The sequence below is a fragment of the Mustela erminea genome, chromosome 1 (genome assembly GCF_009829155.1).
Source record: "Mustela erminea isolate mMusErm1 chromosome 1, mMusErm1.Pri, whole genome shotgun sequence".
NCBI lineage: Eukaryota > Metazoa > Chordata > Mammalia > Carnivora > Mustelidae > Mustela > Mustela erminea.
The window spans coordinates 52,098,736-52,125,146 of record NC_045614.1 but is presented as its reverse complement, the minus strand read 5'-3'; the positions used below and the strand labels follow the sequence as shown (position 1 = coordinate 52,125,146).

The 26,411-nt window shown below is 47.6% G+C and overlaps 1 protein-coding gene across 2 annotated transcripts in view; it reads right to left on the bottom strand.

The window, feature by feature from the left end:
- Positions 1-26,411, bottom strand: part of IRAK2 (interleukin 1 receptor associated kinase 2) — a 59,078-nt gene that overhangs the window by 13,203 nt on the left and 19,464 nt on the right. Inside the window, exons 3-10 of one of the 2 annotated variants that reach the window (XM_032326976.1) lie at positions 18,386-18,496; positions 13,482-13,606; positions 11,198-11,392; positions 11,050-11,114; positions 8,225-8,339; positions 6,211-6,320; positions 4,319-4,514; positions 933-995 (exon numbers count right to left, since the gene is read on the bottom strand). In XM_032326976.1, coding sequence (XP_032182867.1) covers positions 933-995; positions 4,319-4,514; positions 6,211-6,320; positions 8,225-8,339; positions 11,050-11,114; positions 11,198-11,392; positions 13,482-13,606; positions 18,386-18,496 — 980 coding nt within the window. The remainder of the gene's footprint in view (positions 1-932; positions 996-4,318; positions 4,515-6,210; positions 6,321-8,224; positions 8,340-11,049; positions 11,115-11,197; positions 11,393-13,481; positions 13,607-18,385; positions 18,497-26,411) is intronic. The other variant, XM_032326984.1, reaches the window with a different exon arrangement.

The following is a 26,411-nucleotide window of genomic DNA, read 5'->3' as shown; positions in this document are numbered from 1 at the left end:
GGTAAGTAGGCCTTCAACTCCCGACCCCAGGGCCCAGGGAATGTTTTGGGGGCCCAGTCACCAAAAAAAAACAACTGTTCTAATGGCCTCAACATCAAGTCAGGAAAGGTGCTTCTTCTCAAACTAAGGAAGAGGAGTGGAGCTTTCACAGGATTTGGAACTCTGCAGAAGACATGGGTTCAAATCCCAGTTCACCACTGATCTCACTGTGGGACATAAGTGTCTTTGCCTTGGCCTTAGTTTTCTCATCTGCAACACGGGGGTGATGATAATCCTGAATTCATGGTTGAATTCAGGTTGGACTGTCATGAGAATTAAACAGTCAGCAGAGTGCCAGGGTTAAGAACTCAGGATCTGCCGTCCAGAAGACCTGACGTGGAACTTCGGCTCTGACACTAAGTAAAGCCGAAATCTCGGGGGAACCTCAGAGACTGCTTTTCTCAAGGGCAGGTGAACGTCATGACCCAATCAATCTCAGTGGGATTTTGTGATGACTGAGAAAGATAATATATGTAAAGTGCCAAACAGAGTCTGGCTCCACTGTTACATTTTTGAAATGACCCCGTATGTGTACATATGTGAAAGATAAACCTTTGAACCTACAAAATGAAAACTATTGCTTTTATTACAGGAACCTGCTTAAGAGGACTGACTTTTACCAAATTCAAGACAAATCCTACATCATTGGCAGATGCGTAGAGTGAAGAAACGGGTTTCCCCTAAACATTCTAAGTTCTCTTACCATGAAAAAGTGACCATGGGCTGGTTGGTAAGGGAGGGGAGAGGTTAAGATTACTTTGCAAATCAAGCTGCAGACTGAGACCTCATAACCATCTCTAAAATGGTTACTGTGGAGGTTCTTGCCCTCCTGAGCAAACCCCCACCCCCACAACCCCCAGTAGCTGTGAGCCAGAAGTGACTGGTTCCCTTACCAGGTAAACGGGGCTTCGGTTGTTATCCATTGCAGGGATGCCGGTGAGGACCTCAGCTAGCACCTGGAGAGAATATGCAGTTAGCATGGTTCGGACACTCAAGCAAAAGTTCAGGCTAGAGATAGAGGCCAAGAGCAATGACTCTTCTTACTAACAAAGACGGGGAGCTCCAGGCCCTACTCTGCCATTTGCCAGTATAAACACTTGCCCAAAGTCAGGAACATGGGAATATTACTAAATACCTCCTCCAACTAAACATATCACCCAGCTGCTAATAGAAGCTTTGAATGAACAGCAAGTCAGGGAGGATGGAAACCAAATGTGTGCATATTACCATCAGTTTTATATGTATATGTGTAGCCATATAAATACATAATGTATATGTTTATATATGTATACTGTATATTTATATTAAAACATGTATGTATATATAAATAATGCATGTGTAAATGTGTATATTTACATACATATACTATATACTTATATATAAATGTATAGTATACACACACACATTTTTGCATATATACATGTACCTACACACACACACTATATTTTAAAGATCATTTCATTTAAAAACCCATCAGAAACGGTAAGCAAGCATTGCTATGTCAGTTGCAGGAAAGGAGGAATCCATGTACATAAGTCTATTCTACACAGAAAGTCTCAGTGACATTTAGATGTTTAAACATGACTTTAGAGCATGTTTCATCCTAGACCTTTATTAACATGACCTGTTCATTAATTCACCCACTCACAGAAGGAGCAGAGCTCTACACCAGTGTGAGACACCACAAGGCTGACAAACCATGATGTGTGTCTTCATAAAGGGGAAAGCTGCTTTGAACAGAAATTCTCAGCAGACCATAGTGGTTAAGGGCTCTCTACAGTCAGGCCTTCCTGGACTCAAATTTTGACTCTCTTCCCTAATCACTAAAGGGCTAAAATCTGAGCCTGCATTCCTACCTGGTAAATAGTGATCTGCTGGTTGTGAATATAAGGAAGTCAGTACCCCATCCTGAGTTTCAAATCTCTCTCCCACAACCTCCCTCCAAGCAAGTCGGAATAGTCACGTTCGCTGCCAAGAAATCCTCCGCCCTCAGAGGAAGGACCTGATGGGTTAGTTAGACCGGCAGTAGCCAGCAGGGGGCAGCAGAGGGCGCCCTGCAGCGCGTGAACGGGAGCAAGCTGAAAAGGGATTCCCCAACCAGCTCCTGCCGGGAAGGGAGGAAGAACAAGGGGTAATGAATACACAGACATTCCCTTCTGCCTCTTCCACAGCCAGGCTCTGTGCTGAACCTTTTAGAGAGGCCATTTAATGCTCACAAAACAACAACAAGAACACTGAGAAATGCAGTGTTCCCAACCGGAAAGATCAGAGTTCAGAATTATACTGTCGGTTAGTGGCAGAGCTGGGAAAAAAAAGAGGTGAAGGGAGCCCGTGGGCACAGAATGCATAAACTAATTTTAAAAATTGTTGCATGAACAGCTGAATTAAAAAGTCAAGGGTTGAGGCGCCTGGATGGCTCAGCTGGTTGAGCATCTGACTCTTGATTTCAGCTCGGGTCATGATTTCAGGGGTGTGTAATGGAGCCCGTATTGGGCTCAGGGCTCAGCACTCAGCACAGAATCTTCTTGGGATTCTCTCTCTCCTCTCCCTCTGCCCACTCACACTCTCTCTCTTAAAAAAAAAAAAAAAAAAAAAAAAAAGGAGGAGGGGTAAACAAAGATCAGAAATGAGGGTGTGAAAGTAGGAATACCAACTACCACCACAATAATAAAGTGTAGGGTACCTGCTAACTATTTGCATTATCGTATTAGTCTCCATATTTGTCACTAACCCCTTTCACAGAGGACAAAACAGGCCCAGAGTTACAGGTCAGGTACCCAGGGTCACAGAGTTGAAAGTAACTAAGCTGGGACTCAAACCCACACTCTCACACTCTACCCTGGATTGCCTGGCAGCCTCAGGGGTCAGTCCTGCTGGTTTTTAGAGGACCAAGAGCCTTGGCTGGCCCCACTGAGCTCCACTGAGCCACTCACAGTGGAGTTGATGGGGGCAAGGAAACCGGAAGAGCCCACGGGAGATAGGAGGAAGCAGAATCTGGCATCTAGAGGTCAGGATCAGAGCAGAAGGTGGCTCAGGGAGGGCACGAGTGGGAGAGGTGGATAGACAAGAGATGGCACAGAGAAGGAGGATGCACAGAGTTGGAGGCTAGAGAGGAGAGAGAAGTCACAGTCTGCGAGGCAGCTGTTTGCTCCTGACAAAGGCCAACCAGAGACTGTCACTTTCCTCAGCCAGCATTTCCCAGACTTGGTTCCATGGGACACTGGTATGGAGAGAGACTGAGGAAACAAGGTTCCACAGTCAAATGATTTGGGGAAATGCTGCATACCATTTGCCCAGCTATGGTGAATTCACAACTAAATTAGATTAAAGGCTCACTACCATATTAAAGTCTCTGATTAATTTTATGGTAAAGAAATCTGCATGACTCTGCTTAACCCAGCATTGGTCATACCTCTTTGGCCACGAAACCCTTTAAATACATTAAACCTACAGAGACCTCAAGGGTGTTCCACAGAAATATACTTTGGAGACTGCTATATTCAGACCATGAACTCCTGAGGGAAGGGCTGTGTTTGAGTTACGTTTTTATTCCCAGTGCCTGGCACACAGTGATGACAGACAGGATGGTGGTGTGAGGAGGGAGGAAGGATGCACAAGTGGATACTAAATGGATAGGTGACTGTTGAATGGATGGATATTGGAGGGACAGTTGAATGGATGACTGGACAGATGGATGGACAATGTGAGTCAACAGTATAGACCGTTAGATGGCTGGCTGGCTGGGAAAGAGAGAAGGAAAGAGCCTCACAGAAGCTGGACACTCATGAGTAACAATACTTCAAGGGCTGGCAAATTTTTTCTGTAACAGGGCTAGACTGTAAGTATTTTAGGCTTTGTGGGCCACAAACCAAATTTCTGTCATATGCTGTTTTTTTTTTTTAAAGATTTCATTTATTTATTTGAGAGAGAGCACAAGCAGGGGGCAGGGGCAGAGGGAGAGGGAGAAGCAGACTCCCCAGTGAGCAGGGAGCCCCATATGGGGCTCAATCCCAGGACCCCAAGATCATGACCTGAGCTGACACCAGACACTTAACTGACTGAGCCACCCAGGGTGGCATCTTTTATTAGCATCTTTTATAAATGTACTATTCTTAGCTACAGGCTGCACAAAATACACCCCAGGCCATAGTTTGCCAGCCCTTACTTTATTTCGATGGACTATATCTAGGGAGCTCTATTATATCTTCTGCTTACAAAGGCGCTGTGGGAAGGACAAATGAGGACAGGCCCAAGGCCAGGCCGAGAAGGGAGCTCTTACGATTCCACAGCTGAAGATGTCTACTCGTTTTGTCAGCTGCCCCACCCTGATGAAATCTTCCGGCAGATACGCAGCTGAGGCCTGGAAAAGATGAGTCTTCATCATGGTGTATCTTGACCTTTTGTTGTCAGGACACAGGTGAGCCATTGGATGAGCCAGCTTGGGGGTGAAGGTTTGGTCTAGCAAAACATTGGAGCTGTGGAAAAGAAAGCAGAGAGAACTTTCTCACTTGGAGCTGGACAGGAAGAGATTGCCATGGAGACCCTTTCAGAGAACAACTTCACAATCAGTGGCCCTGGCAAGTTAAGAGTCACTTTAGACCCTCAGCCTGGATTTTCTGAGCTGGTCCCGGTGAGGGAAGGGGGTGGAAACGCACTTCCACCAGCAAAGGAGGACGGAGCTGAGATTAGTTGTGCTGTTCCAGGAATGGCCTTTGGGGTGGTCAGCAAGGTACGGCCCCCCTGATCCCCACAGATGTCAAACCCTCATCAAACTCAGCTTGCCTAGACCGTGGGCTATGGAGGCTTGAGCCCCTCTGACACTGTTGTGAACCCTGGCTCTGGACTGACTGACTCGAGTCTAAATGCCACGATCCCTTGTGATTGGTCCTGCCCAGATCATGGGACTATGAAGAACAATAAAAACATTCTTGGACCTGGGCACCTGACCTGTGGGGGTCAACACTCTCAGAAGCTACTTCAAAGGGAAAAACAAACAAACAAGAAAACAAATTACATGGATAAAAATAATCAAACTAACCCTAAACAGTTGTTTAAAAAATAGACATCAGGGGTGCCTAGGTGGCACAGTCGGTTAAGCGTCCGACTCTTGGGTTCAGCTCAGGTCATGATCTCAGGGTTGTGGGATTGAGCCCCCCACTGGGCTCCACGCTCTTGGGATTCTCTCTCCCTCTCCCTCTGCCCCTCCCCCTCCCCCAAAATAAATAAATCTTAAAAAAAAAAACAGACAACAATTCCAATATCCACTATTAGGGGTAGTTAAGTAAATTATGGGCCAATCCCTTCAACAGAAAACTAAGAAGTCACTAAAAATGATGGCATGCCACATGAGGAAAGGTTTGCCTTGTTTAAATAAAAGGGTAAGAAAGAAAACATGAATTGGTAAGCAGACACAGTGCCCCCTTAGGGTTAGGACTTCCGTGTGGGCAATGGTTGAAGAAGTCAGGGCACCAGGGCCAGAATGACCTCTCACCCTCTCATTTCCTTTCTTGCTATTACAATTGTCTGTGTGATCAAGCAAGAATCAGGGAAGAAAAAAGAGGACAAGTCTTCCACTAGCCAAATGGAAAACTTGGAGGAAGTATGAGTTCTATGGTTTCAAGGTCAGTTATGCCAGATTTTCTGGTATTTTCTGGAGTCTCTCCATGCTGCCAGTCCCCAGACAGGACTCTTGTTGTCCCCATGTCCCAGGGAGCATGGTGCTAAGATACTGGGTTGCACACCTACCCTGCAGGAAGCTTCCCTGACATGAATTGCTTTTACCAACAGATACATAAGCAGGGGGTGGGTGTCCAGGAAGATGCTGAGTGAGGAGCTCAAAATCCTAGGGGCCTTGGCCCAAAGCTCCAGGATCAGGTCCAGACCAGCTGCTGGGTTGGAAGTAAAAGGCATCAGGGATGTGGGGTATGCGCTGGGAAAACACCAGCTCAAAAAGACAAGCACGGTGACAGGGAGGCAGTGTGTAGGGACAGCAGAAACCCTGAGTTTTGAGGGAATAACAAAGAAAGATAGAAGAGACCCAGGAGAGGTGGGGTGGGAGGAGCCATCCAAGGGCAAAAGAGATGGAGGGAGAGGAAGGGGCGCAGGAATGTGTGTGGCTGGACCCCCGCAGTGCAGGCCCTCGGCAGGGTCCTGAGAGACCCCCTCCCTCACCTCTTGACATTGCCATGGATGATCTCCAAGCTGTGCAGGTGCCCCACAGCACGAAGCAGCCCAGAGCAGATGCTGGCGCGCTGGGGCCAGAGGAGGGCGTCCGTGCCTCCCTAAATTAAAGAAAAAGGGAGAGAATCAGTCACACCTCTGCCTTTTCCAAGTCCCAATGAGCTCCCAGCTCCCGTCTCTCCTCCAGACCATCCCATCCTCTGTGAGGGGGCTCAACCAGCATGGTGTACTGGCAGGGTACCATTCTGACATCAGCAGACCTCGATATAAATCCCAGCTCAGACACGCACTAGCTGTGTGACTCTGGGAAAGACGCTCAATGTCCCTGAGCCTTGATTTCTGCTTTAGCTATAAAATGAAAGTGTTAACCCCATGCCTCTCTAGGGTTGCTCTAAGGACTCAGAGAACAATATGGTAGGGGGCATATGGTATATGAGTATACGGTACACACCTAGTATGGTGCCCGCCACACAGTGGGTGCTCAGTAACCTGCAGCGGTTTTTATCATGACTATACAGTGGCAGGTCTGGAATTTTCCTTTAGGAGGGGGCTCCTGGGAGAGGGGATGAGGAGCTTGTGTTAGCACACTAAGCACATGGGCCTAATGGCAATTTTATGTGTATTTGGGGAGACTTCATGGGGGCTGGTGGGGATTACAGGGTGAGCTAAAACCCTCGCCATGCCCCAGGCACTGTTGTTCTAGGACTGAAACTCCAGGCTCAATCACTACTTATTTTTTAAGCCCCATCATAGGTCCCACATCCTCTGAGAGCTGGCCTTGCTCATAGATTCCTTCTCAAAAACTCTGGAATTGGGGCACCTGGGTGGCTCAGTGGGTTGGGCCGCTGCCTTCAGCTCCGGTCATGATCTCAGGGTCCTGGGATCGAGTCCCACATCGGGCTCTCTGCTCAGCAGGGAGCCTGCTTCCCTTCCCCTCTCTCTCTGTCAAATAAATAAATAAATCTTAAAAAAAAAAAAAAAACCTCTGGAATTTACAGCCACATGAACCCTGTTTAAATTCCAGCCCTGACACCTGTCAGCTGTGTTCCTTTGGGCAGGTTGCTTTGCCTCTCTGCGCCAGAAACTCCTTTTTTGGAAAACGGGGGGGGGGGGGGGATACCTCTTGAGTTGTAGCTAGGCCTGAAGGGGGGACAAGTGTAAAACCTTTATCGTGGTGTTTTGCACACAGCAAGAGTATAGCAAACCTAAAAATCATTATTATACCATGAATAACCGTTTTGTCTGGTCTCTGTTAAGGGAAGCAGTAATTCTCTTGTAGAATAAATCTTCCTCCTATTTGAGGATTTTATGGGAGGGAGATTGTTTTTAAAATTGTAGTTTTAGGGGCTCCTGGGTGGCTCAGTGGGTTAAAGCTCTGCCTTCAGCTCAGGTCATGATCTCAGGGTCCTGGGATCAAGGCAGGGAGCCTGCTTTCCCTACCCCACCCCCCACTCCACACCCTGCCTCCTTGTGATCTCTCTGTCAAATAAATAAATAAAATCTTTTTAAAAATTGTAGTTTTAATTGGTATTATGCTCACATGCTGTAACATGCAAAAGGTACTAAAGGGCATAGAGTAAAAATTCCTCTCCCTTCCCACGCCCTAGCTACCTAGGTCACTTCCTCAGAGGCAGCCAAGATACCAGTTTTTTTATCTTTCCAGAGATAGCCCATAAGGACACAAGCAAATAGCTATATAATAGAATAGCATTTTTAGCAAATTAAAATTTGCTTCTACTTCTCCATACTCTGTATCTCTTAATGACTTTTCTTGTCCTATTGCCTTGACTATCACCCCCAGAACAATGTTAAATAAAATTAGTACTATGGGATACCTTTGTCTTGCTCTTGTCAAATAATTTTTTCGTAGGTTTTTACATGAAGATGTTTAGCCAGATCTTATCTATTCCAGCCTAAATTCTCTCCTGATGTCCCCTCTCCCCTCCAGAAGTCCCTAACTGGATGCTATCTGGTCCTGTTCTCTGACCATGACCCAGCCCCTTACCTGACCCTGGAGTCTGTCCTGTAAAGAGCCATTTGCCATGTACGGGTAGATCAGGCTGCAAAGCTGATTTCCAGTGCAGAAGCCCAGCAAAGGTAAGACGTTGGGGTGGCAACATCTGAAATCACATATTAGTGCAGAGGTGAGGAGTCAGACAGAAAGAATAAACAGACTGCTCAAATTCCTCACCTCCCACCCCTCTTCTGCCCCCTCTACCCATGGGGTCACCAGTGAATTCCCAGATACCAAATGCTCTGATCCCTGAAGACCCAGTACCAGGGTAGAGAGATGAAAGCTGCCTGCCTTCAACAAGCATGAAGTCAAGGAGCTCAGACCTACCCTACCTCACTGCTCTGCTGCACAGAACACCCAAACCAGCCCATCTTCTAGAAACAGAGGCTTAGAGGTTAAGGAACTCGCTCACGGTCATGACCAGCATGCAGGGAAGGCAGGATCAGATCGCAGGGCTGCTGGGACTCCCAGGACTGGGTTCTTCCCTGAAATCCTCTTCTCCTAGGTTCTGAGTCACTGTTCCCTCCTGACTCTCTTCCTACCTCTCTGACTGCTTTCCCCTGGCTTTTTTCACCAAGACTCTCCTCCTTTGCCTTCCTCTGAAAGCTCAATACCTCCGGCTCAGCTCATCATCTTGTTTGATCAGCTATGTCTCCAGGTATGCTCCCCAAAATCTCTCATTGCAGCCCCTTCCTAAGCTCTAGAACTGAATGCCTGTTTGCATTCCGATGCTCAGGTGAAAAACTTCGACTCAGCAGGTCCCAAACCCACTCTGTGCCCAGTTATTTGGGATAATAAATCCCAAAAAGGCACCTATGCAGTCTCCATGCAGTTTCTTGGAAACCTCCTTACCTCCCCATCTAAATGGTCAGCATTCATGGTCATAAACAGTTTTCCAACTGTCCCCTTCATTCACCCCTCCTCCACCCTGAGCCAGACCCTGATGGATGCTCCACAGGACTATTATAATGGACTCCTGGCCAATCCGTCCTGTCCTCCTCCACTCCCCGCAGGCCATAATACTGCACTTTTCATACTCAAGAGAGTCATTTACACTCAATCCCTTCTGGACCATAAACATTCCCAAGGCAGGGGCTGTGTATCTTCCCTAAGACCAAAAAAGGCCTTGGCAACCCACAGCTGCCCAGTCAATGAATGGGATGTCTGTCAACTCGGGGAAGTACTTTGCAAAAATAGAAAGGGGAATTATACTTTCATTTTTTGATTAAATACGTGTGTGCTTATTCATACACAGGTACAAATAGAGAAAAGATTAAAGAAAATATATCGAAATACTAACACAGAAGTAGTCATTTATAGGTACTACGGAAAACAGGTGACTTTTTTTTTTCTTATTTATTATTTTCTTTAACTCTTAAGACACTCTACACTAATCACACATTCCTCGCCCAAGGCTGCGTGTTGGCAGAGAGCAACTTGCCAAGGTTGAATGACAGTGGATGTCCAGCACCTGACAGGTGCCGGACAGGCCTTTGTTAAACTCATCAGTCAGTGATGGCAGAGCCAGAACAAGTCTCCCCACGTCCTTCCCGTTCTTTTTGCCAGTCCCCTGCCAGCTCCGGGACAGGCAGGCTCACTTCCCTTCTCAGCCTCAGTTTCCCCATCTGTAAAATGAGCAGGGCTTTTGAAGATCTTTATTGCTCAGGACTTTATGGCTCAAAATTTCTCTGCCGGGGTGCCTAGTAGGCACAGTCGGTTGAATATCAGACTCTAGTTTCCCCTTCGGTAGTGATCTCGCTCCACGCAGAGTCTGCTGGAGACTCTCTCTCCCTTTCTCTCTTCCCCTCCCTGCTCTCTCTCAAAATAAAGAAATAAATCTTTTGTTATTTTTTTTTAAAGATTTTATTTATTTATTTGAGAGAGAGACAGGGAGAGAGAGCATGAGTGAGGAGAAGGTCAGAGGGAGAAGCAGACTCCCCGTGGAGCTGGGAGCCCGATGCGGGACTCGATCCCGGGACTCCGGGATCATGACCTGAGCCGAAGGCAGTCGTCCAACCAACTGAGCCACCCAGGCATCCCAAGAAAGAAATCTTTTTTAAAAAAGTCTCTGCCAAAGGCTAGACAGTAAATATCTTAGACTTTGTAGGCCAATATGGTCTCTGCGGCAACTACTCGACAGTGCACTATCCCACACAAACAGCCAGAGAGAAGACAGAGATAAGTGTAACTGTTCCAATAAAACTTCATCATGGACATGGAAATCTGAATTTCATATACTTTTCACGTACCATGAAATCTTCTTCTTATAATTATAATGGAGAACTCATTCTTAGCAATCAGACTACACACACACACGGGCATGGTCTGATCTGGCCCACTGGGCATCATTTGCTAAGTTCCACTCTGGGGCAATACCGTTTTGAGATAGATTTGCCATTGGAGTTGGAAACAGTAAATCTCTGACCATCTCAAAAAAACGGGATAGAAACAGATTTCTTCCACCATGGAAGGAAAGAGCTGGGCCAAGCGAGCCAAGAGAATTTGATAATTCCAATCTATGCATATAGGTGCTTCATAGAAAAAGCATGGACTATGAAGCCAGACCAACCTAGGTTCAAATTCTAGCTCTGCTACTTACCAGCTGTGCGATCTTGGACAAGACACTTAACCTCTCTGGGCCTCAATTTGCACATGTACAAAACAATGCTGATAGGAGCAGCAATGTTACAAGGTTCTTATGAGGATTCAGTGAATTTTTACACATGGAATTTTAAGGCATGCCTGGCACACAGGAAGTACTATATCAAGGTTAGCCGTCATCATTAAGTAAAGTATTTTCCAAAGGGGAGGCTTACCTGCGACAAATTTGTACCTCTGCCTGGAAGAATTTTTCGACTGATCCTGGACCTGAGTAGGCCACCTGTGGGAAAAGACAATGAAACATGAAAATCCAGGCTCGCCAGTAGAACTTCCACCACTTACTTGAAACCAAGAAGTGCTCGCCTCTCTGAGCTTCTTGAAGACAAATGGCGTGCCATGCCTTTGCCCTTTGTAGATGTCAGCAAAGGTCCCCTCACTGATTTTGTGGTTTTGGCTGAAGTTTTCAGTTGCCTGGACCACGTCTGCCTCACTCCAGAAAAGGCTGTCTTCAGCTCGGCTCACAAGTGTTTCCTGCTTAGGAATGGAGGTACTAAAGCCCTGGGAATGCAGACAGAAGAGATGGAGATTAGTATGGGATTAAAATGGAAACTATTTTTTCCCTACTACCTCAGGGAATCTTAGCTCATCAAAGCTGAAGAGGTGGGGGAGTTCATCTTGTCCAGTGAGGAGAAATGGTCCTTTATAGGACATGGATAGGGCCCGCTCAAATCCCAGCTCTGCCTCTAACTAGCTCTGTGACCTTGGGGAAGCAGCTTAACCTCTCTGAACCTTAGTTTCCAGAGCAGCAAAAATGAAGATAACCATAGTACTCTGGAGCTTAATCCTGCAGATCAATTAAAATGTGAATATTCCTGGCACGTGGCTATGGTTTTTGCTTTGTCTTTTTCCCCAGTTTACAAAAGTGAGAACCAAGGGGGTCAGAGAGCTAAGGTGAGGTCACACAGCTGGTCAGCAGCTGAACTGGTGCCCCGGGTCCTACACATGGTATACATGCTGGGAAGCAGGATCTAGGTTCACACAAACAAATGCAATTCTGTGTGAGTCTCTGAAAAGCAGCTCTCCCTCAGTCATGTACCTTCTTAAAAATAAGTGTACAGAGGTTTAACTTTTTTTAAGTTATCTATGCTCTTACAGACAGTTTTTGAAAATTAGAGGGTGAATACCATCCACGATCCCATTATCCACTGAACTGCTATGAGAGTTTAAAGTATTTCTTATAAATTAGATACAGGGGATTTCTTTTCCTTTTTTTTTTTTTTTAAGATTTTATTTATTTATTTGAGAGAGAGAGAGAGATCACAAACAGGCAGAGAGGCAGACAGAGACAGAGAGGGAAGCAGGCTCCCTGCTAAACAGAAAGCCTAATGCGGGGCTTGATCCCAGGACTCTGAGACCATGACCTGAGCCAAAGGCAGAGGCTTAACCCACTGAGCCACCCAGGCACCCCAGGATTTCTTTTTAAAAAATCAGGATCATGCCATACACATAGTTTTGTCTTCTGGTGATTTCACTTAACACTATACCATGATCAGTCCAACAATTAGTAAATGATCTTTGAAGATTAGTAATTATGTATTAAAAAACAAAACAAAAACATGCTTAAGTGCTCGTCTCCTTTATGGAAGAGTCTCATTAACCAGACCCATGTAGCATTGGCTTTTCTGCTAGGCACCCTGCCCAGGATACTTTTAGAGGCCCACAAAAATATTTTGATTTCGGGGCGCCTGGGTGGCTCAGTGGGTTAAGCTGCTGCCTTCGGCTCAGGTCATGATCTCAGGGTCCTGGGATCGGGTCCCGCATCGGGCTCTCTGCTCGGCAGGGAGCCGGCTTTCTCCTCTCTCTCTCTGCCTGCCTCTCTGCCTACTTGTGATCTCTCTCTGTCAAATAAATAAATAAAATCTTTAAAAAAAAAATATTTTGATTTCTTTTAAAGCCAGAAGAATAAGAGTGAACTTTTAGAGTCAAAGAAATTGTTTTAATTTTTTAATACAGGTTGGATTAGGTTCACCTTTGTGCAGTGCAATTGTAAAATATAATCCTTTTTTTTTTTTTTTTTCATGAAGGAGAGAAAAGGCCCACAAAGGCAAAAGTGTCTAAGACCCTAAAGGTCACATGTGGTCCTGGACCCAAGTCACTGCAAATTCGGGATAATTCAGACATGTATCCGGTGGGAAAGGGTTAGAAGAGAGGTGGTTTGTAAGCAAATGACTTAGTATACATGTAACCAATATATTTTGTGGGGAGAAAGATACCATGTGTCAGCTCCCATCAAACACAAAGAATGGAAAATCACATTTAAAAACATGTATTCGTGTAAAGGGCACCCCCAATCCCAGGGCCCCAGGCCCTAGCTGCATTGATAGCCTGCATTTAGTCTTGGAAGCTTGGAGTAATTCCTTTCTCCCTATCCCCTTAACCCCTAGCCCCCATTTTGGTCTTTTTTTTTTCTTCCCATTTTATTCATTTATGTCATCTCTATACCCAACATAGGGCTCGAACTCATGATCCCAAGATCAAGAGCTGTAAGCTCTCCTAACTGAGCCAGCCAGGAGCCCCAGCACATTGCATTTTTGAGTGGGAGCCACAGCTGGGGGGTGGGGGAGGAAGGTGGTATTCCCAGATTTACCTTTGAATCGGATGAAACAGGAAAGTCAGTTTTTAAGGAATGAGGGTCATCTGCAGAAGGAGGCGGGAGGTTGGATCTGGCTGGAGCACGCCCTGAAAGGGAGGGACCGTGGGTCTGGCCGTGCCCTAGAAAGGAGAAAGACAGGAGGGGTCGGCAACCAGTTCCCACACCAATTTCTCCTTCATTCCACAAACACTTTTTGTCACTAATGACACCTGCTATTTCCTGACACCCCTACAGGCCAGCCTATACGCTCCTCACGAGCCACCTTAGTGACGCTCTGTGACAGCCCCAAAGTTTGGTTCCATATATGATTCCCACTGGGCCGGGGGAGAAGTAGAGGCACTGGAGGTGGCTACTGGCTCAGGGCCACTCAGCCAGTAAGTGGCAGGGCCAGGCTTCGGATGGACATCCATGTGACTTCCAAGCCCTACTCCGGCCCACCTCCCGCACAAAGAGCAATGAAGGACACAGAGGTGATTAACGGCAGAGCCCGCCTTCCGGAAAACTCCATTGCAGCAGCAATGGCAATAACCAGCCTCCAAGGGCAGAGGCAGCAGAGAGGTCACCCAAGCAGGTTGGGAGGCCAAGGAGGGTTTCACAGAGGATTTCAAAAAAGTGGATAGCGGGCACTGAAGGAGTAGGACTGACTGTGGGGAGGTATGAGAGCAGGCAAGCCCAGGCATGCAGAAATTACTTAGGCATGCCTAGCTAAGCAAACACCACTGTCACACAAGGCCCTGCTCTAAATGAGTCAGTGTGTTAAGTCTCTTAATCATGACGACAATCCTAGGAGACAGGTACTATTACCATGTTCTCTTTAGAGATGGTGAAACTGAGGCAGAGAGAGGTGAAGAAACCTTTCTAAGGGCACACAGTCAGTGGCTCTAGAGTCCATGGTTTTGTTTTCTTGTTTTGTTTTGTTTTTAGGCAGGCTCCATGCAGGGCACCCAATGCAGGGCATGGAGCCCAAGGCAGGGCTTGAACTCACAACCCTGAGATCAAGACCTGAGCTCAAATCAAGAGTTGGCAGCTCAGCTGACTGAGTCAATCCCAGCATCCCCGGAATCCGTGCTCTTAATCCCTTAGAGAATGAAGACGATTCGGGAGAGAGAGGGCTTGAAGAGTAGTTTGGGGTCACGTAAAAGCCAGGTTAAAGAAGTGACATTTCTTCGAGGGGCACCAGAAAAGGATTAACCTGAACACTAACAAGGCAGTCTGGAGTCTGATGAATTAGAGTGGGTGCAAGCCAGGGTGGAGATGGCATGAGGGACGAGCTGTGGTGGCCGATCCACGCAGGAACAGGCCTTGGCCAGAAGCCAGAAGCTTCAGATGTCATCATCTGGAAACTCCCAGGTGGCCCCAGGACTGGGATGGCCTCTGAGTAACTGGGCACCAGCCCTCCAAGGGAACCTGGCCTTGACCCCAGGGTTGCTGGCCCAAGCCTCCTATTTCAGGTATTTCTGGTTTATAAAATCAGGAAATGAGGGATTAATCTGGAACTTTGGCCATAAAAAAGAAAATTAATTCGGAAGACTGAAAATAGCACCCTGATGAAGCTAGAATCAGGCTTACTAAACTATCAGCCGAGGCAACTGATAAAACAAAGCTCACCTAACGCTGGCTAAGCCTCTTTCATCCTCACAGAGCCCAAGAGGAGGGGCGGCCTAAACCTCTCTCTGAGTCCACGGTTCTAGACCTCTAGACAGCTAAGAGCCCCACCACACTCTCAAATCCATGCCCACATCCGCCCAAGCTTCCCAGGGGCTGCTCCCCTGTGACTAAGTGTGGAGGGGACAAGAAGGGGAGATCCAGGGCCCTGTTCTCCCTAAAGACACCAAGGGAGCCTGCCTTAGACACTCCCACCCAACCTGCCCACCTTCTCTCCTTCACCCAGACCCCAAGCCTCCTCCAGCTTCACCCAGCTCCTTCCCTATTTTCTCTCAGGCCTTTGTCCTGTAAAAATCTTCCTGCTTCTCAGGTGATCTTGTCTAATACAGGCCTCTGCTGGCCAGACCAGAGACCTCTGCTGACACACCACTGCTGCCTCTAGCCACACCCTGCCTTCTCTCAGCCTCGGCTCAATACCCCTGGCTTGGGTCCCCAAACTGTGGTCATGTTTATCTCTCTCCTAATTGTTAGCTGTGTCTCTGTGCCGCCTCACTGTGAGTGACTCGATGTTTTTCTTTCAATCGGCTTTAATTCACACATGATGTATTTACCCTTGAAATCCCCAGAGTTTTTTACGCGTGAGATATACATCTTTTCTAACATCCGAGCTCTCTTGAACCACGGGGATCCAGGCTCCATGCCCTGGGGACCGCTGCTCTAGACTACTCCATTTCCCTCGTGCTTCTCCCCTCAAGTTCTGCCCTATGCTGGCCCCACCCAGAGCTGGCCTGAGGACGGGGTTCTCACTGTGTGGATGGTCCCTCTTCCTTTGCCCATTGACTCGCAGGCCAACACTGGCTTCACATAAATCTTGACTTTCTGGCTGGCTTGACGCCTGGGATTCTCCCGAGATTGGGAGGGTGTCACCGAGGTCTGCTCTTGTGACATATGAGGGCTACTAGTTGAAGGAGGAGCTCTTTATCCCTGTGGTTTTGGGGAGAAAATGAATGGGATTGGAGCCAATGCCACAAAACTGACAAATCAGATAAGAACTAGACTTGCTTTGTAAACGTTTGGTGGAAGCCCTGGGTCAGGGAAGACACTCAGCTTCACATGTGTCCTTTCCAAAGCACTCACCCTCCATGTGCCAAAACTTTCACTAGGAAAAACATTTCCTGCTGAAGTCTTTCTGGAATGTCAGCTTTCCCAGGCAGAATACACCAACTCTTGTTCTGCTGGGCTGGGTCACTACAGGCATGAGTCAAGAACACTGGGGAGGGAGGTTGCTGCATCCTGCCCTGGAGCTCCCCACCCGCTTTGTCCACATCAGTGCAAAGGCCTCTCCAGATGAGGCTGGTTTCTGCAGTAGCCCTACACAAGGAACACCAGAGTTGGTAACCCTATCCCCTCCTCCATCTGGGCCAGCATTCCCCTAGAATTTCCCTGCTTTACTGTAATGTTTCTCTTTGGCCATCAACCAGTATCACCTTTGCTTGAGGACCACTTTCCTTTATCTTTAACTGCTGATCACAGCTCTGCCCTGGTTTTTGTTTTTTATCTTTAGCTACAGTTAACAGTTCAGACTTCCTGGCCTAGAATTATTTTCCCAGCTTCAGCCTATCTGGGGTGTCCAGAACACTGCTAATATTAACTAACATTTGATGGGCACCTAACGGTAGCAACACTGACATGTTACCATAGCAACTATGACATGTTGACATAGTCTCTCGTTACTGTGCCTGATTTTTTTAAGATTTTACTTATTCATTTAGAGAGAGACAGCACATGTGAGTGGGGAGAGGGGCAGAGGGAGAGAGAAAATCTCAAACAGACTTTGCACTGAGCGAAGAGCCCAATGTGGGATTCAATCTCACAACCCCAAGATCATGACTCCCCGAAATCAAGAGTCGGTCGCCCAACCAACTGAGCTACCCAGGCACCCTTTTATCTTTTTAGATAAAGAAACCGAGGTACAGAGAAGCTAAGTAATTCTCCTGCCAGAAACTGAGAGGTGGGATTCAAATACAGGTTTGTCTAATGCACACACCCAGGTGCGCTCCTCTAGGCCACTGCTGACCCCGGCTTCAGGAACAGCATCAATGAACTGAGATTTCTTGGATTTGGGAGCTTCAGCACACCACTCGGAGCCTACAGCAGAGCAGAAGGGAGGCCAGGCCCCCGGAGAGAGGTGGTGAGAAGGGACACACGGGTGTAAACAGTGTGAATGAATAATGGTACCTCTCCCCCGAACCTCCCCCACATCGCCCGACACTGCCCCAGGGAAGACATCTGCAGGCTGAGTCCTTCCATCATTTGACAAACTGTCCCCAAACCCTTCTCTGGGCACAAGGGGGTGGGAGCCCAATCTAAAGTGGTCTGAAAGGCTCTGGGACAGCAGTGTGGTTGGTGTTAAGGACAGAGGCATTTAAACCGCACTATTCAGATGCGACTTCCTACTTTCGTGACCTTGAGCAAATCACCTCAGGTGCTGTGGAACAAAGCAGCAGATGTGTGAGGGGCAGAGGAGAGGAAGGTGGGGAGGTGGGCAGGCAGCACTAGTCACCACCCCACACACACAGCTGCCATGGGCAGTACGGAGTGGAGAGGGCATCAGGTTCTCAGCTGGAACCAGCAGCAGGACCCACCTGTGCTCGGGACTCAGGAAACCACAGGGAAAATACCTGGGTCCCACAGCATGTGACCTTAGTGGGCTGTGTAACTTCTCTATGCCTCAATTGCCTCATCTGTAAAATGGAATCACCATACCTAACTTGTACAGCTAACTGATTTAAAATATTTAAAAAACAAAAACAACAAAAAAAAGCAGTAATAAGCAGTTTATATTCTGTTGGTATCTGACTTTTTTTACTTCTTTTTTTTTTAAGATTTTATTTATTTATTTGACAGAGAGAGAAATCACAAGTAGGCAGAGAGGTAGGCAGAGAGAGGGGGAAGCAGGCTCCCCACTGAGCAGAGAGCCAGATGGGGGGCTCGATCCCAGAACGTTGGGATCATGGCCTGAGCTGAAGGCAGATGCTTTAACCCACTGAGCCACCCAGGCGCCCCTTTTTTTTTTACTTTTTAAATTCAATATATTGTGAGCATGTCTCCATGTATGTATATACATCCACAACATTTTTAACAGTGTTGTATTGTTCTGTCATTAACTTTACCATCCTCCTTGTTATTTTCAATTTTTTGCTATTATATGCTGAGCTGAATATCCTGATAGATAAAACATTTCCTTAAATACATTTTCTTTAAATTAAAAAATTTAATTTAATTTAAAATACCTGGGCCTGGAAAGGAGACTGGCCCCACAGACGGCCCCTTTTCCTGTTCTTCTTCAGTGTTTCTTACAGAAGCTGCCAACGGCCCTCCTGGCTTCACAGCGTCTGGGAGGTCTAGGAAAGAAGACTTGATTTCAGAAACTAGTTTCCATGAAGCAAGGTAGAAAGACAAAAAGCAGCTAATACTCAGTGAAGTGGGAAAGCCATCAAGAGGTGGGGTCTACAAATCAGAGATCCGGGCTCTGTTCCTGGCTCCATCTTGAATTCACTGTGGCCGGGTAAGTTCTTCCCCTCCCGGCCTCAGCCTCCCCATGTATGTACTGGGGACACATGACAATTTCCTGTGATGGGTCCGGCTCTGACATTGAGTCACCCAAAACTAGCTTCCAATCCTACCAGCGCTGTGACCTTAGACAAGACCCTCTCCTCTGAGCCTGTTTCCTCAGCTATAAAGTAGAGAGGGTTGGGATTCCTGTGTAGGTCAGTGGGTTAAGTAAGCATCTGCCTTCGGCTCAGGTCATTATCCCAGGGTCCTGGGATTGAGCCTCGCATCAGGCTCCCTGTTCAGTGGGGTGTCTGCTTCTTCCTCTAACCCTTCCCCCCACCATGCTCTTTCTTGCTCACTCGCTTGCTCACTTGCTCTAGCTCTATCTCAAATAAATATGTAAATAATCTGGAGAGGGTGCCTATCTAAAAGGGTTGTTAAGAGGAAGGTAATGGGAACATAGACTTGGAAGAGCTTTTCATCAACTATACATTTCCCCGAACATGGGAGGAAATTATACATCTTCACCCCACCAAGCCTCTACATAAGAAAGCCTGGTGGTCCTATAGCTTCCCCTTCCACAAGCATGGAATCATGTCTTACAGATGGGGATCCTGCAAAGGGCCCCAAAGAGCACTAAGCATGCCACACCCATCTGTGCAGCCTTCAAATCCTCATAAGCTGTTTGCATTTCATCCCCACTAGAAATGAGGAAACTGAGGCCTGAGCAGGTTAAGTGGCCGGCCAAAGATCACAAAGATCACACAGCCTGGACAGGCAGGACTGGCCAAAGAAGTCTGGCTGGAGGTTCCCTGGTTCTTGACAAGAATCTCTTCCCCTTTGCACCAAGGTGAGAAACCCCAAAGGTGGTGTGAGGGCGTATCTACACCGGCTCCCGACCAGCTCCTCAGAGCCTGCATGTAGTCTGTGACACAGCTTCCTCTCGCCTCCCCCACCACTGTCCTGGCATCGTCTTCAAGGGCCAGCAGCCGCCTCCATCTGGGGCAGCCTCCAGACCCCTGCCCAGGCCACATCTTGCTAAAATACAACTCTTGTCTCTTCACTTCCCTGTTTAAAGCCTTTATGAACTCCCACAGTCCAGATGAAGCGCACACTCCTCTCCCAGATCCTTGTATCTCCCCATTAACTTCCAGACCAAACCCAAAGTCCCAAACCCTGCATTCAAAGCCCTTCACCATTGGGTGGTCTGGGGCGGACCCATATTTGAGAACCACAGAAACAGCGGTCCTGGAATTCTAGGGCCAGCCTCCATCTTGCTCGCACATGCACCAGGTGGGGCTAGGATGAAACATCTCCAGCCTTTGAGTCTCCCTCTGGTAGCAATTCCTCTAACAGGTAAACTGTGTCTCTCTCGAAACAAAACCCATTGTTACCAAGAGGCCAAGCTTTTCAAACCCAAGCTTTAGGACTAGAACAATAATGCCTAAGAATACATGGCACTACGCTTGTAAGGAACCACAGAAACTGATTTTCACGATAATCTCTGGTGGCTGACAGAATTGTCCGCATTTTATTTTTAAGCACATTGAGGTTCAGATAGGTGAAATGATTTGTCTCCAATCAAACAACTGGTAAGATTCAAAGCTAGGGCTGGTTTCACTGCCCCCGCTGGACTGGCTCAGCAGAAGTACTGGGACACCAGTGTTGTGCGCCCCTGAGGCCCCCGAGGCCCCTCTGCAGGTGGCACCACCCCGGGGGCTGCCTGCACAAGTAGAAGAGGGTGGAAACATGGGAAGAAAGGCTACAGGGAATGCACAAAAGTAGTGAGGAGGCTGAGTGGTGGATGATGGGTGACTTTCTCCTTCCCTGACAATGACTTACTATGATCTCTTAAATGACTGAGCCACCCAGTCACCCAGGCACCCCTTATTATTATCTCTTAAATAAAATCGGGGTGCCTGGGTGGCTCAATGGATTAAGCGTCTGCCTTCAGCCCAAATCATGATCTCAGGGTAGGAATTGAGCCCCATGTGGGGCTCTCTGCTCAGCAGGGAGCCTGCTTCCCCCTCTCCCTCCTCCTGCCTCTCTGTCTACTTGTGCTCTCTCTCTCTCTGTCAAATAAATAAATAAGATCTTTTAAATAAATATAAAAATAAAATTATCTTGGGGCGCCTGGGTGCCTCAGTGGGTTAAGCCGCTGCCTTCGGCTCGGGTCATGATCTCGGGGTGCTGGGATCGAGTCCCACATCGGGCTCTCTGCTCAGCGGGGAGCCTGCTTCCTCCTCTCTCTCTGCCTGCCTCTCTGCCTACTTGTGATCTCTCTCTGTCAAATAAATAAATAAAATCTTTAAAAAAAATAATAAAAAAAATTTAAAAATAAATAAATAAATAAAATTATCTTATGAATGAAGTAGTAGGGCCACCTGACTGGCTCAGCTGGTGGAGCGTGGACCTCTTGATCTTGGGGTGAGTCTGAGACCCAGGGTGGGTATAGAGTTTCCTTAAAAATAAAATCTTTTTTTTTTTTAAGATCTTATTCATTTATTTTAGAGAAAGAGTGAACGAGAAAGAGTGAATGCCCAAGTCGGGGTGGTGGGGGGCTGCATGGAGGGAGAGGCAGGCTCCCTACTGAGCAGAGAGCCCGATGTAGGGTTCAATCCCAGGTCTCCAGGATCATGACCAGAGCCAAGGGCAGACACCCAACTAACTGACTGAGCTACCCAGGTGCCCTAAAAATAAAATCTTTAAAAAAAGAAGTAGCGGCGCGCCTGGGTGGCTCAGTGGGTTAAGCTTCTGCCTTCAGCTCGAGTCATGGTCTCGAGGTCCTGGGATTTCTTCCCCCTTTCTCTGCCTGCCTCTCTGTCTACTTGTGATCTCTCTCTGTCAAATAAATAAATAAAATCTTAAAAAAAAAAAAAAAAAAAAGAAGTAGCAGAGCTGAGCTGTTTAGAGTTCAGGTTCCGGAATGGAAACCAGCTCTGTCGATCTCATACCTCTTTCCCAAGGATTAAGTGACACAGTGTGTATGACCTACTCAGCTCTAACACAGAAACATCATGGTTGTTGCTATTATATTTTTAAAGTATCAGCTATCTCTTCAACAGCCCACATATTGAGTGTGAGGAGGGTAGGACGGGAGTCTTTCGGTTTTCATTTAACAAAACTTTGAATTATTCACACTGTTTTTAAATAATTTATTTTATATATTTTTTTATTGTGGTAAAATACGCATGACATGAAATTTACCACCTATGCCATTTTTAAGCCCACAGTTCAGCGGCCATTACGTCCATTCAGACTGTTGTACAACCATCACTGCCACCCACCCCCAGAACCTTTCCGCTTTCCCAAACTGAACTCTGTCCCCATTAAAAACCAACTTCCCGGGATGTCTGGGTGGCTCAGTCAGTTCAGTGTCTGCCTTCGGCTCAGGTCATGATCCCAGGGTTCTGGATTGAGTCTCACATCGGACTCCCTGCTCAGCGGGGAGCCTTCTTCTCCCTCTGCCTCTTCCTGTGCTCCCCCTGCTTGTGCTCACTCATGTGCTCTCTCTCTCTGACATATAAATAAATAAAATCTTAAAAAAAAAAAATGAAAAAGAATACTTCCCATCCCTTCCCCCACAACCCCTGGCACCTACCATTCTTTCTGTCTCTAGAAATGTGACTGCTCGCTTAAGCTTTTAAACTTGTGTGGGTGTTTTGTTTTGTTTTGTTTTCACTGTAACAGCAACTAAAAAAATATCTGTGTCTACCCTACCATTGACATGGAAAGGTATTACTACACCATTGAGTGACAACAGAGCTTACAGACCACGTAGCCAGTTTTCGGTAAAATATGTGTAACAGTATAGAAGACATCTGTGTATGAAGAGAAAAAGAAGATGAAGAACATACATAAAATGTGAACAGTGACTATTTCTGGGTAACGTGATTATCAGTGATTTTTATACGACGGGATGGGTTGGTGGGTGAATTGGCTTTCTGTTTATTCACACGGTAGAAGTTTTCAACAAAGACCATGCATTGGTTACAAAGTAAAGTACGTTTCCTAAGGACAAAAAAATCAGGAAGCAAGCTAGCTCGCTACAGTAATGACCAGCACTGGGTCTTCCCAGCTAGAGTGAGTAGCTGTTTGCTCTGGGGAATCCATCTGACCCAGATTAGCAAGCAGGCGATCTCTACATTCAGATCTGACTCACTTCTGTTTCTTGCTACCCACTCTTTACGATGTGTTCTTGATATTTTCACTACAAGTATTCTCACCACAACCCTGGAAAGTAGCAAGGAAGGGACCTGCCCGAGGAAGAAGGTAGAAGAAAGGAGCACTGGGGCAGGACGGTCAGGGAGGCCAGGGCTGTGGGCAGGACTCCACCCACAGAGGGGACCCCCAGAAGAACACACACTTCATTCCCTCCCATCTGGGGTCCCCAGACCCTCAGAAGGTTCCGTGGGCCAAGCTGCTCCCATCCCACCCCCCAGGCCAAGGTCCTTTTGGCCAAAACTGAGAGCCTGTGGCGGGTGGGGGAGTCCTCCCCAGCAGCAGCCGTGCAGGTGGGACCCATGGAGTCACACACCTTTGCCTTTTGTGGTATCATTCCATTTGTTTCACAGGCCCTTGTGCCAAAGGACATGGTAAGCGAGCCCTGGCTGTGATAGTGAATTGGTGAGCAGAGTGGGGACAGAGCCACCTACTCCCAGATGGTATGACATGAACCCTGTGCCCCTGCCCCCAAGAGGAAGGGACCACCCCATGCCACTCAGAGTCTCCTCTCTCTGGCCTGGGCCCTCTCCCAACACCCTCCATCCACAAACCACCCTGGGGTGAGAGGACAATCCTGTGTTCCTCAAAGGGCCACCTCAGTGGTGTCCCAAGATATCTGTGTATGGAGCAGAAGGGCCAAGGAGGCTCCTCCATGCAAGGCCAGTGACAGTGACAGCCCCAGCTCCCCTCGCACTGGGTGGGCCAGGCCTGCTGCTGAAGAGGTCCTCAGACTGCAACTTCCCACAGAGGCCAGGCCCCAACTGAAGGAATGCTCCCAGCTGCACCACTTCCTGGAGGTCCCACCTGCACCCTGACCTATCTGTGAGCCCAGAAGCACCAGCACCTTCCTCTGTCTGAGGCCTGGCTGAGACCTGGTTTCCTCATTGAGGGGACAGAGGGGGGCGGAGGGTGAACATCCTGGCCTGACCTCACCACAGCAGAGACCGACTACTGCTAGGGACTTTTTTTTTTACTTCTCTTTCTGCGCAAATCTTCGCCTGTCAGGACGTATGTGGCAGGAACACTGAGGCCACCAGCCCACCTGTGGCTGATCTCTAGGGCCTCCACCCATGTGGCACATAAAAGACCTCATTATGTTTTCATCCTAAGGAAGAGTTCAGCTTTTCTCTTCGCTTTTGTTGTTCTTTCACAGTGACACACAGTGGCCTACAGCTGGCATGGTGGGTCATGTGCCAGCACTCAGAGGTGGGGGACCCCACATGGGAAGGGGAGAGCTGTCCTGTGGCCTCACAGCACATTCCAGACTGACACCTACCCTCCACCTAGTCAACCTCTCAGGGTCACATGCGCCACAGAGGTCAGCTGACAGAACCCCACGTCAGGCTTACGGTGACAATCCGATGACAAATTTCAGTTTCCTGTGAAACCCCTGTCTCAGCATACTGGGACCTTTCAGATGTATTTGAGGTATTGACAATAAATAAGAGGTACAGGGATGCCTGGGGGTGCTCAGCCAGTTGAGTGACTGCCTTCGGCTCAGGTCATGATCCCAGGTTCCTGGGATAAAGCCCCCGGTGGTGGGCTCCCTGCTCAGCAGAGAGCCTGATTCTCCTTCTATCCCTCCCCCTTCTAGTGCTCTCTGGTTTGCTCACTATCTCAGATAAATAGATAAAAGTCTCTAATAAATAAATAAATAAATAAATAAGAGGCAAAACATCTCCACTTCTCTTCTTGCGTTGCTGATGCCGCATCCGAGTCAGAAGGTGGGCAGTGGGCCTGGGTGGGCCTCCCTTCCCACCATCAAAACCCAGATAGGGAGACAACGTAGCTTTTCTACGTTTCATGCCTGGCGACCTGATCTCTCATGGCTGGCCGGATATGATGCCCACTCTTCAGGCTGCCACATCCGCGTGCTTATTGAAGTAAAAATAGAATATCGATGACAGGATGGGGCAAAACGTTAGTGAGAAAGGGCTGTCACAAACATTAAATCTCCCCGCAGGTTTCCTGTCTGCCAAGGGGAGGCTGGCACCATGCTGGGTGATGTCACTCCTACGACCGAGCTCTAAGTGCAGCTTTGTGCTTTTTTCCCCTGAGATTATATTCTCAAAAAGTGATTCTACACACATCACGTTGATTCCATAGCATCATGAAGTCCAAAAATATAAATTGTAATCATAGAGTAGAACCGAGCATAAGGGTGGGGAAGCTCCCCTCAGTTTCCAGGTCCAGCCACTACTGCTCCCACCTTGTGCCGAGGGCTAGTTTCTTAAACCTGAGAATCATTTGCATCTATCTGTGGAGTCCTGTCCCAGGACTGCCTCGGACTCAGTGGGATAAGATAGGTAAATCCTCCAGCCTGGGGATGGAGACAGGGCATAGACTATGCAAACAGTCAACCTCTGCCCTCTGTCCCTGCCCAAAACATGCAGAGAAAGAACCTCTGACTCCCAATTTAGGGGCTGTGAAGGAAGTATTTGGAGTGAATGGCTATGGTCAGCATTTTTTTTTTTTAAGATTTTATTTATTTATTTGACAGACAGAGATCACAAGTAGGCAGAGAGGCAGCAGAGAGAGAGGGGGAAGCAGGCTCCCTGCTGAGCAGAGAGCCCAATGCAGGGCTCGATCCCAGGACCCTGGGATCATGACCTGAGCCGAAGGCAGAGGCTTTAACCCACTGAGCCACCAGGTGCCCTGGTCAGCATTTTAAACGCTTGTATGGAAACTGTGACTGTCAGCAGGCAGTGGCACAGTCTCGGAAGGCACCGTGGCTGTGGGGCAAAGTAATAGGGAACCTAGCAGGAAGAGAGGTGCAACCTGCTTCTGCCTGCCTGTGCCATCAGCAACCAACCTTGTCACACACGGGAAGACAGGTAGCTTGGGGTGCCCTCTGCCAAGACTCCCAGGGATGGGGAGGGGTTGCCAGGGTCTGAAGTTTCAGTGGCTGTGAGCAGTGAGGGATGGACATATATGTTCTCAGAAAAATTAAATCAGAGTCTGGATGTTTTCAAAAGTTCCCTGGAGGAGCTTTACAGAGGGATATGAGTTGGGTTTCAGGCTTAAGTGTTTGGTTTCTGGCTTTGTCACAGCATTTCCCATGCTTCCCATCAGTCGGGGTTGGGCTCCCTGGCCAGGTAACCATTCTGCCTCATGTGACAAGTGGGATAAGGACCCATACCCCAACTCCCTTAGAGCAGCCATGAGGATGAAATGAGCAAGCACGAGACTGTGAAAAGCTATTATTCTTATTTCCTGTGGCTATCATCACTATCCGCAACCACAGGTCAGGCTCTGTCCTAAGTGTTTTCTCATATGCATGACCTGCTTTTTCTAAAGATTTTATTTTCAAGTAATCTCTGCATGTAACACAAGACTCAAATTTATAAGAGTCACATGTTCTAAGGACTGAGCCAGCCAGGCACCTCTATGCATGGCATATTTAATTCAGGAAACACTTGAGCAAAGGTGACTCTAACTGTCAATGAGCTCTTTCCTCAGTGAGCACAACCTGGAAATCCCTCCCTCCCTTCACAGCCCTCACGATAAATAGTGATGTAATAATTATATGTGCATTCTTAC